Source organism: Epinephelus moara, chromosome 13, assembly GCF_006386435.1.
Source record: "Epinephelus moara isolate mb chromosome 13, YSFRI_EMoa_1.0, whole genome shotgun sequence".
Lineage (NCBI taxonomy): Eukaryota > Metazoa > Chordata > Actinopteri > Perciformes > Serranidae > Epinephelus > Epinephelus moara.
The window spans coordinates 24803723-24815262 of record NC_065518.1 but is presented as its reverse complement, the minus strand read 5'-3'; the positions used below and the strand labels follow the sequence as shown (position 1 = coordinate 24815262).

Sequence of the window (11540 nt, the reverse complement as noted above, 5' to 3'; positions counted from 1 at the left end):
AACTTTGTGTCTGGTTTCCTTGGTTAAGTATATGAAAATAAAACTCTGGGAATATGTTATCTGAGAGGAAAGTGGAAACGAATCGCTGTTCATATGCAAACATGGCCTATAACCCAACAAAGAACTGTTTTGATACACTGTAAGCTGCGACACACTTCAAATGTAGTGCTTACTCAATTCTTCTGTTTCTGTGCTCCTGCCAGTTGTTTCATATGTTGTTTGTGACATTATATAAAACTCGAATTACAGCCTCTCAGGTTTTATGCCTTCATGAACCAGTCAGGTGTGTCAAAACATGAATGCTTGGATGTGGCAGCACAGAAGATCTATACAGTCAGCACAGTTTAAAGGTGGACACCCAAGATTAGTTTCACCAATTCAGTATCTGACCAAATGTCTCCCATTCTTCGGAGACATAGAAAAATGTTTTTGCAAAACATTGTGATGTCACAGTGAAGTTGACCTTTTGGCTATAAAATGACATCACTTCATCATTACAACCTGTTAGATTTTTGTGTGACATTTTGTCATAATTAGCAGATGAGCTCTTGAGTTATGGCCAAAAACAGTGAGGTCACTGTGACGTTTGACCACTAAATTCAAATCAGTTCAGTCTTGAATCCAAGTGGACGTTTGTGTCTTATTTGAGGAAATTTCTTCAAGGCCTTCTTGAGATATCTTATTCTCAAAATAAGACAGACATAAAGTCACAGTGACCTTTGAACACCAAATTCTACTCAGTTAATCCTGACTTAAAGTGGACGTTTGTGCCATATTTGAGGAAATTTTTTCAAGTCTTTCTTGAGAAATCGCATTTACAAAATGAGACAGACGCAAGGTCACAGTTACCTTCAAACACCAAATGTTACTGAAATTATCCTTCACTCTAAGCGGACGTTTGTGCCAAATTTGAAATAAAACAAAACAAAACAAAAAAAACCCCAAAACATTCAGAAATATCCCATTCACAAGAATGGGGCAGATGGACAGATGGACAGATGGGCAACCCAAAACACAATACCTCCGGCAGCATCTATTGCTGGCGTGGAGGCATAAAAATGTACTTTATTCTGTAATCACCATCTGCAGAAGCGTTCACAGTACACCAAATTTTATTGACACATAAAGGCATACAGTACTTATATACATCTTTTTGAGTATTTACAAAATAGAGAACCCATGGATGTTACACATGTAGAAAAATATGCATTACATCTATATAAATATGTACACAATGTGCAAAACATATGGCATACAAACAACAAGAGGCATGGCATGGGTGGTGGTGACAGAGAGGACACTCGGCTACGATGACGGATGTAAATGTCCCCAAAATACACTGATTTGAATGAAACGTCTTGTCTCGTCTTTCTTAAGTTCAGCTTCTCCATCGCAATAATGTACAATGCTAACATGATGATAAATGTGCGGGTGAATGAGGACAAGCAGAAGTCGATACACCTGTTAACCCCAACTATGGAAGTAGAGAAGCTGACAGGAACCTTTAGGGGTTCTTCAGACTGATGGTGCCTCCACATACCTCTACATTAAGAGGGTTATTCAAACAAACCACTCAGATATTAAGTGCCTTTGAACTTATAAACTGTATTACTCTGTAGTAAAGGTTCTTACATTAATAAAATCAAGGCAGGATCTGACATACAGTACAGTATATCAAGGGAGAGCAGCCATTATTGCTTTTAGCTGTCCCTGTCTGGCCAGTCAGCAACCGCGACTGCCAACGCTGAGTGGTGTCACATCGAGCGCAAATCACATACACGTGAAGCCAAGAGGTTTGTGTATGTCTGATATGAAAAATAAAATGGAAAAAACAACTCTGCAAACCGAAAATATACACATGAAATCCTCTTTTACAGATTTTACATAAAACGAGATTAAATGTTTTTTTTCTTTTCATCTTCACCCTAAAAAAAGAAAAGAAGTGATAAATACAAAAAAACGTGAGAAAATTAACAAAATGTGAGAATATGTTCCACTGCCTATTTGGCAACAAAATATCAAATGTGACAGCCTTAAAGCTGACACACTGAAGGAAATAAAAACACCATCAACTCATCATGTCTTCTAGGATACACATGAATCAGCTAGTGATTCTTACTCTTCATCCTATGTAAGATCTAACACTCCCAGCAATGCGGTAAAAAGAGGAAATACAACTACACCTGCAAGCAGGTATCACAAGGGACCAAGACGATGAGGTCATCTCTGAACAGGTGGTTTAACACAAGTTTGTAGGAAAGTAACTGAAATACGACAAAGCCCAGGGGCAGGTTTGTGCAGTATTTGGCTAGACTCTTTCAGGTGTTCAGATGGTTAGGATTTGGCCTGATCTGATGATACGATGTGTAACTGCAGCAGTAAGAGCACCACTCTGACAAGACAGTGTTGACGTAAAGGGCTCTCAGTCAGTTTGTTCAGGCCACCAAATTATTGCTGGTGAACAGCAAGTCAGCATCACACAGGCAGAAAATACAGATTTAAAAAGCAAGAAAAATTGAAAATTAAAATGTGTTTCCTGCTGGAAATGACCCTGAAGTACCCACAGCTGGAAGTGAAAATGAGCCCCAACAGAAGAGAGGCAGTGCCCTCTAAAGCCCGTGGACGTAATGACAGATTTAAGTGGTTAAAATGAACTGTGAATGTAAAGTAACTAAAAAAAGATGGTTTAAAAAAAGCAATCTTATTTCAAAGTGCCATACAGTAAGACTGCATCATCCCCAAAACAATATCCTAAAAGGTGACACTAAATCAGTTACCCAATATTTAGATTTCAAAGAAACAGCGCGTGGGATTTGATGCAATCCGGTAAAAATAAACATCTAGATTTTGTGAGGCTTTAAAAAGTAGCTAAGCCCTCTTCACTGCGGATCACACCTCGAAGGTGTCTGTGCGTTTATTTGACTATAGGACACCAACTGAACGACACGGATAAAAACAGTAAACAGTCATCAGAAGCCTTTTGAAGAGTTCGGAATATGTCGACTGGATAGCGAATGATTTGATTTCATAGATATTTGCAAATTTCTTCAGACAACTTGTGGGCGACGGCTGAGAAGGAGCTCGAAGCCGCCCAGAGATTAAACAATCATGCACACAGAGACACAGGTGGACATGCAGAACACGGGAAGACAAATCCACACGGACACACATGCTTTCTTGCTTCTCCCTCTCACACACACACACACACTTGGTGAGGAAACTAACTTTGTCTGCAGTAGCTGAGTTAGACTCTTTCACTGGCCAAATATTACTTTAGAATATTCTGATTCCTCCAAATGATGGTTGGTCACTTGATAAACGGGCTGTGAAAGCAGAATTCATCAGCTACAGGCAACTTCCATGTTTACTGGCTAGTGTTGCAGTAATTTCCCACCCTGACACACATATAGACACACAAACACACATAGACAAAGTGCAGGGATACTCTAGGACAGCTAAATATAAAGCTCAGACATCTTAATTCCTTGATAGGACGTGCAGCTCACACCTCTTCTACTGTGCGTCTGCACGTCTCATAAACTGATATTTGTTCCCTTTCCACCGTTTGATGTCAGTTTATGATCAGAAGAAGAAAAAAAAAAAAAGCTGCCAACTTTGTGAGTGAAGTCCCATTTTTCAAAGTTACATTCAAAACAAGATACTTGGACAACAACTGCAGTATCTCTGGAGCGATTGGCCACATGATCCCAATCATATCGATCATTTCCCGTTGACGATCACCTTGGATATGCAAAGTTCACATTTCCTTTTTCTGAGGTGAAGGAGGCGCAGCGTCGGATCTCTCCGCCTCTTATGTGCATAGCTCTCACGCAGGTCGTTGTTCGACTGGAGTCTTTGTTCTTTAGAGTCATTGGTTCGTCAGCTTGACCGCGGGGGTCGTGTTAGGTCAGAGAGAAACAGTCACATCTGATAGGACGTATCAGATTAGTCAGCAAACGCGTAATGTACAGTATGTGGTCGACTGGACCGGTGTGAGGCTCTCAGTTAGGAATCCCTTTAGCTCAGTGACTGACTGAGTGCGTCTGGCTTCAATCATAAAGGGGACAAACAGATTCGACTGTCCAGCACCTCAGACTCAGACTGGTTTGTTCTAAGCTTCTCCAGGTGGAGTGGTCAGTAGCGGAGGCTGCACTGACATGACGCACAAGCCTCGTGTGGATTTTTATTGAGAGCTCCTTTCATTTCTTTATTACGGCTAGATTTCATCTGTAGTAAGCGAGCTGTCATTTAGAGCGACATGTTTATTGTGCTCTAACGACTAGCGTTTATAACCTCCTATGGCACAGTATGCTTCGGCGGAACAAAGGCCTTCTCTTCTATGTTTTGTTGAGGCGCAGTGTTCACACTGAAAGCCGACCAGCCAAACCTCCAGTAGGAATAAACGGGTGATATCAACCGTCAATACTGTGTAGACGCTGTCTGAGACGCTGTATTAGTGTGGTTTAAAGAGTATTTACAAACAGTCCATGCTACCAGAATTCATTTGGCTCTGTCTCCTCGTCTTTGTTCATTAAAAATCGTGACATCAGACACTGTAAAAGTCTGTTTAAAATCCCTTATCACTAATGCGACGGGTGACCACGATCACCTTAGTGATGACGTTATTGTGGCTGATCAGCCAGCCTTTTTAAAGCTGTGCAAACTCCTGCTTGTAGTTCAACTTGAATCAGTGCACTGCCTGTACAGCATCTCTTACTGTAGTATAGTGGGAATATTACAGATGGTATGGATGTACTGTAAGAGTGGTATGGTGCTCCTTCATATTTTAAACTCAACCTCTCTGTGGTGGTCAGTCTTCTTCTTTTCATCCATCCACTCCTGGCTCATCTGCTCTGCCACCTCCCCACGCTTTCTTTTTCTGTCATCCACCCATCCGTCCGTCAATCCCAGTGCAGCTGCAGGTCCTGTGTATCCAGGAAGTCCGTCGGGATCCCCAGTGGCGTGAGCGCCCCAGCCGGACCTGGCGGCATGGTGAGGTCCAGCCACTCCATATTGTCCAGGCCTGGGTCAGACAGGCCCATGTTGAGGGAGGAAGGTGAGGAAGAATCACAGAAGGACAGCTCAGATGTGTCCATGGGTGAGTAGGGCTGCTGCTCCATCAGCTGGGCCTGCAGCTCCTCCATCAGGCCCCGTGTGCGTGGGTCTGACGCCGGCGCTGTTTCGGCCAGCGTGCCCTCCAGGAAGGCCTCGAGCTGATTGTCTGTGGCGAGGGAGGAGAGGCTGGGCAGGCTGGGGCCGATGGCCGGGCTCAGGGTGGCAGGGGGAGCCACCTGGATCTGTGGAGGCGGCCTGGAGAGGGCGGTGTTGACTGGCAGGGTGGAGATGTTTGCTGTGACCGGGATGGTCTTAGTGAGAGACACGGGAGGGTCCTGCTGGATGAAGGGAGTGATTTCTGGAGGAGGGGATAAAAACATAGATTATTATGAGAGTTCAACCAATGAGGGCGTCTTAGAATTGTTATAATAATGTTTTCCATACCACTGATCAACAAAAACCACCTTATTTGCACTACACATTGCACGTTCAACTATAAGATGTGACGTAACATGTAACATAAGCTGTATTGTCACCAAACCGAAAACGCTGCAGCCTACACAGCGGTCTGCCTGAGACTAGATTGTTTTTAACTCACTCATACTAACAGAATGCTGTGGGTTTGTACACCTCCTTACCTCCACTCTGTATGAGAATGTCGAACAAGTCATCCATCTGCTGGCTGGTTGCCGTGGGAACCTGAGAAGACAGTCAACGAGGTTAAGAGACTCGAGGCTGTTCGCCAAAAGCAAAACAATTTCTCAAGGGTGGAACACCGAAAATAGTCTCTCATGCGTTCGTGCTGTTTTGTATTCTGAAGGATACAGCGGTGCTGGGTGGTGTGTGTGTGTGTGTGTGTGTGTGTGTGTGTGTGTGTGTGTGTGTGTGTGTGTGTGTGTGTGTGTGTGTGTGTCTTACCTGTGAAACATTGTTGATGTGCATGTTGCGGCTCTGTTTGATGGCCTCCTCATAGCGGGGAGGCTCTCTTGTCTTGGGAGGCTGAGTAACAATGGAGGTGGGCTGAAGGATGAAGGTGGGCTGAGGAGAAGGAGACTGGAGGAATAAGAGAGAGATGGAGAAAATCCAGTAAGGCAGGATTAAAAATCGTCAACAGAAGCAACTAGGACAGCTTGAACCAAATGCTAATAACTCAGCACTGATACCTTATTGAGGGGTCCGTTGGAGATGTGGTGGTTGGGTGAAGCCCGTGGTGAGACCCTGTTATCTGGGGAGCGTCTCAGGAAACACTGAGTGTTCATCTCAGGCCTGTTCTGGTTCTCCACTCCAGTAGTGTTATTGCACACCGTCAGAGTCTGTTGAGACAGAGTCTAATGTTAGAGTCGTTTTAAAGGAGGAACTGAAGATACAGCAAATGGGGCATCTGTCCAACAATATATTAGTTAGTAAAAAAATAGATTAAAGCAGCGGTTCCCAACTGGTGGGTTGCAGTCCAAAAATTGGTCGTGGGTTCATTCAGAATGGACTGCAAGTGACTTTGAAAAAAAAAAAAACACACTTCATTTATAAGTACAGTAAATTTACTTAATTTACCGTTTCATCGTGAATTCAATAAAACACAGGGTGAGCAATTAATATACAAATAATTATTTTGTGAATGAAGCATTCCTTTAATAGGAATGATATTCCATCGCCGTCAGCCGTGCTCACATCAGCTCCAACAGTGCCTCTCAAATCACCACCACCACTACAGGGCACATTACTGTCATGTGACAGTGACACATAAGTATTATTGTTTCAGCCAAGGCAAAAATGAAGGGTTTAGTAAAAGTCATTGCGGCACAGTGTCCTCACAGAAATGCGACTAACCACATGGCGGGACTGACCTGCAGCAATGGGTTCTGGTTGGTTAAGTGCTGGCTGGGTGCCGTCTCCATCGTAGTGGTTTGCAGCTGAGGAACTGAGGCCTGCACCAGGTTTGTGGCCTGAAGGACAGGCTATGACAAGAGGAAGGAGTTTAAGAACACAACTGTGAGTCTACACATAGTTTTCTCATTTGTAAGCCCCTGAGGCAGGTAAACAGTTCTCTAACAGATGTCACAACACATGATGTCACTCTACTTTGTTCCAGACTTACCTGCAGGCTGACAGTGGTGCTCGGCAGCTGGATTGCAGTAGCGTTATTGGGCAGTGAGACTGGGAGGAGGATCTGAGTTCCAGCCTGGCCGGTCGTGGTTAACAAGGTCTGAGGCTGACCCAGCACCTGGGACACTCCACCACGGTGGCTGATGAAGAACTGCTGCAGGCTGGGGGCTGCTGGTTGGGACTGTGGCTGGAGTTTGGGACTTCTCTGTGACTGGGAGAGCAGCTGTGGGTTGTTAGTTATTTGGGGCTGGGCTTGGGACTGGATCTGGGTGATGAGCTGGGTTTGGGTCTGGAGCTGGAGCGGCTTGCCAGAAGAAACCGTCACATCCTCCAGCTTGACCACAGTTGGCAGGGTGGAGAGAGTCTGGGAGCCCAGGATGGAGTTGGGGATTGTAGCACCAGTGGATGAACAGTTTGACAGCACTGCACCCTCCACTTTCACTACATTTGAGTTCAGGACGGTAGGAACAGGGTTCATGGCGGACTCGGCAGGGGAGCCCCCTTGGCCTCTCTTCTCCACCTCCAGCTGCATCTTCAGCTCCTCCACCAGCTTCTGCTCCTGCTCCAGCTTCCTCATCAACTCCACTATCTGCTGCTCCTTCTCATGGAGCCGCCTGTCCTTTTCTTCTGGGACTCGGAAAGAGGGGAGAGGTGAAGACTGTGGACCTGCCCAGCCAGAGCTCACCGTTTGTGTCTCAGAAGGAGCCTCAGACATGCCTACATCCTGCTGGGGGGCGCAGCGATCATTGGGGATGGGTGAGACTGGGGGTGTGGGGTTAGTGCTCTCTTTAGCCAACTGCTGGACTGGAAGAACTATAGCAGGGGTGGTAGTGGTGGTGGTGACCTCCATGGGCACGGAGGACAGGATGGTAGTGGCTGGGGCGGGAATGCTTGCAGGAGCAGAGGTGCTGTGGTTTTCCTGGAAAGGCTTCAGTCTTTCTATCAGATCAGTCTTTGTTCCCGACACAGGGAGGCCACGCAACTTTAGCTCCAGTTTTAGCTCAGCAACCTGGAAAAATACAAATATTATCATATCATCAATTTGGAAGGGTGCAAGAGGAGAAGTGCAGCTGATTTTAAGGGAAAAGTTCAAAACGTTGGCCTTTTTTTCTGAGGCTACAGCCAGTTGGAAGCAGGGAAAACAGCTAACCAGGCTCAGTCCAAAGTTTAAAAACAATCTGCGGTCCAGCACCACAAAATTTGACCTTATACTGGGACTATTTCTGACTGGGCCAGGCACTTCCTGGAGTGACTTTAGTGGAGCAACCACCATCACCAAGTCTGAAGGAAGTCACTGATCTCTGCAAAGAAATAGTCCTGCACATAAGCTAAAATAAAACCACAACTTATAACATGTTTGCATGCAGTAAACAGCAAAATACTGTTAATGTATGTATAGATTATGAGTTAATTAGTAAGCTTTACCAGTGCTCTTAGTCAGATTAGTTACGGTTGGACAGATCGAGGCTGGTGGTTTCTCCTGCTTTCTGAGCGGGGAGTTCTGGGGGCAGCAAACTACCATTGTTTTAATTCAGACGTCAGGCAATAACTGGCCTTTTTCCATCATTCTGTGAGCAACCGTGGTCTGAAATTACGCTGCAGTCCGTGGACAGAAGGACACACAGTCAAAGTGAAACTTAGTTTAACCTCAACCTAGCTACGTTGAACTTATAGTCTGTCTGTCCACTGCAGCTCCTAATCTCACACCTTACTGTGGCTGCTCCTGACTGTTTCATTACTGCCTGCAATATTTTAAACTGATCTACTGTCAAAAAAATGCTGAAAATGACAGTGTTGTTGTTTTGTAAATGCATTTTTGATGAACCATAGCTCACTGACAAACACACTGCATTTCCTGTGACCCGCTTCAACCCGTGTTATGAATGTTAAATGCTTTTACTGTGAAGCAGCAGCAGTGGGAAATGTTCGATGTGCATTAGCAGTAAGTAAGAGTGAGAGGAGGCAGAGCTATGGGGGCACTGCGGTGCGTGTGTGTCAGCTCTTTTGAGAGATGAGAGCGGTGTGTCAATACTGTGGAAAATAAGTACTGAAACATTTCAAATATTCAGAACTGATGTGTATCAATAAATCAATATTTTGAACAACACTTAACAAAACCTTGTTGGATCTTTTGTGGAGTTATCAGATTCCTATGAAAACATTCTTGTACTGGCTGCGACACAGTTCACTTCTACAGCTGAGTGGGCCCATAAAAGGGTAATTTCTCCCTTTAGGCTACTTTGATTTCAAAGCTGCTGGGACATGCTGTTCCAGGCTACATGGGTGAGGGGTTTGCTGGTACAAGTGGGTTTCCAAATACCTTCATCTCCTCCAGGTTGGCAGGCAAGACTCCTGGCTTGCGGTTCGAAAGCGTGTTGTTTGGACGAGCCGGAGCCGGAGTAACGGGGGGAGGTGGAGGTGCAGTGGGCAAGGACACCACGATGGAGGTTGGCAGGCTGCCGGCGCTGCTGCTCTGACCCTCGGCCACGGGCCTGTAGTGAGAGAGAAACACAAAAATATGAGGTCATTATTTTTTTTAAGGATTTAATTCACACTACTTCTGTATCACAAAAAAAGAAACAAAAAAAGAGGAAGAGGTGGACAAAGGAGTATTATTGGAGAGATGATTGAAGAGAGAGAAAGGCAGGAAAGACAAAGAGGAAATGTGTTCCCAATATGAACAGAGCATCCATCCTGTGCCCTGCGCCTCACTAACAAAGCCAGTCATCCAAACCTCAGTGCAGCGGTTCAAAGGGAGCTCTGCCATGCCGCGCTGTGAGGACATTTATGAAAACAGCAGCTGGTGAAACAACATCCTGTTAGTTATTATATGATTAGACGCTGAGTTGTTATTGGAAACTAGCTAATGGCCCTCTGGGTCATTGAAAACAGCATTATCTGGCCTGCTTTCAGGTGTTTTTTACATAGGGTTATGAAAGCAAGCCAAAGCAGTAATAAAACAATACAACTGCAAATGTTTTCTTATTAATGTTTCATATACGTACTTGAGTGGTGCTGGTAATATAGTCTGGTAGTTGTAGTGCTGCTGTTGCTGGCTGAGGATCTGCAGCTGCAGGAACAGCTGCTGTTGCTGCAGCAGTCGGGCGTAAGAAGAGTCCATGGGTGCTTCGCTGGCCTCCTGCTTCTGGTCTGGGGGAACATACTGGTGGTACTTGAGCTTCTTCACCCTCGACTTGGGCTCTTTGCCTTTCTTACTGCGGCTCTTCTCTGAGGGAGACTTCTGCTGGCTTTGCTGTTGTGGGAGGAAACAGGGAAAAGTTTGTTCCACAGGATTCAGATATCACAGTAAGAGGTGATATCATATTTAGGCAAAACCTAAGTCTTTTATTTGTACCACTACTCCTCGCTTTTAAGTGCCCATTTGCCCCTGGAAACAGAATTATAAGGGTTAGTGGTTAAAGTCTTTCCCTTCAAGACCCTGATAGGTCATCAGTAATTGTCGGTGTCATTAATGTAAACAGATGCAACTATAGCAACAACGGTATCATCACAATTACATGTGCCATGTATCTGATGGAGATAAAAAAAGCATGGATGCACATGCACATCAATCGCTCAAACAAGTCAGCAAATAAAAATGAACAATGCTTCATTACCAGGCCACTAGAGGGGCTCTGTAGGCTAACGTTAGCAACCCGTGTTCCTACTCGGTCAGTCTGCACTGATACCAGAGGAGCGGTTACAAGTGGACTGGTCTTAAGGTAAATTTTGGGCATAATATGCCATCAAAGTAAAGGAATGCGACATGGAAATATGTCAAAATGAGCAATAACAATGTAACGTTAGCTAGTCAGATACCAAGACATCAACGTACTACTAACATTTTATTTTGTTATGCTTGTTATAGAAAAAGGACCTTAATGCACTGAAAAAGCATTAAACTAAAATAAAAGAATGGCTATTGATCATTTTTAAATCTTAATTAACAACAAAAATACATTTGTGGGTTTCTTTTATTACACCTACAGCCATATTGCTGATGTTTAGGGGGGCCATGTAGCCTGTACACTACGCCCTACCCCTCTATCCCAACAAGAATCAGGACACTCAACCTCTAGAGACGTGAACACCTAAAACGGAGGGGTAAGGGGTGTATTGGGACTGAGCCTTAGAGGTGAGAAAAAAAAAAAACCCAGTCCTTACTTTGACCAGTGTTGGGCCTGGTTTTGAAGGAGCAGCTGTGGTGACTGGCGGTGCCGGAGTGACAGCTGGGCGGCTCATGGGCTGCTCAATGGTCGAGATCACTTTCACAAAGTCTGTTGTTGCTTGTGTGGCAACTGGGAAGGCCTGAAGAAGCACAGCAAAGAGACATTTATAACTGCAAAGCAAACCTCTAACGTCTTGTAAACACTGCAGAGTCC

At 44.7% G+C, this 11540-nt stretch overlaps 1 protein-coding gene across 3 annotated transcripts in view; it reads right to left on the bottom strand.

The window, feature by feature from the left end:
• Positions 1–1094: 1094 nt before the first annotated feature.
• mrtfba (myocardin related transcription factor Ba) overlaps positions 1095–11540 on the bottom strand; it is a 30636-nt gene continuing 20190 nt past the window's right edge. For all 3 annotated transcript variants that reach the window (XM_050059687.1, XM_050059689.1, XM_050059688.1), the window contains 9 exons: positions 11323–11466; positions 10164–10411; positions 9479–9650; positions 7151–8167; positions 6900–7010; positions 6219–6368; positions 5974–6108; positions 5694–5754; positions 1095–5413 (listed from right to left, as the gene is read on the bottom strand). In XM_050059687.1, coding sequence (XP_049915644.1) covers positions 4902–5413; positions 5694–5754; positions 5974–6108; positions 6219–6368; positions 6900–7010; positions 7151–8167; positions 9479–9650; positions 10164–10411; positions 11323–11466 — 2550 coding nt within the window. In that variant the 3' untranslated portion in view covers positions 1095–4901. The remainder of the gene's footprint in view (positions 5414–5693; positions 5755–5973; positions 6109–6218; positions 6369–6899; positions 7011–7150; positions 8168–9478; positions 9651–10163; positions 10412–11322; positions 11467–11540) is intronic.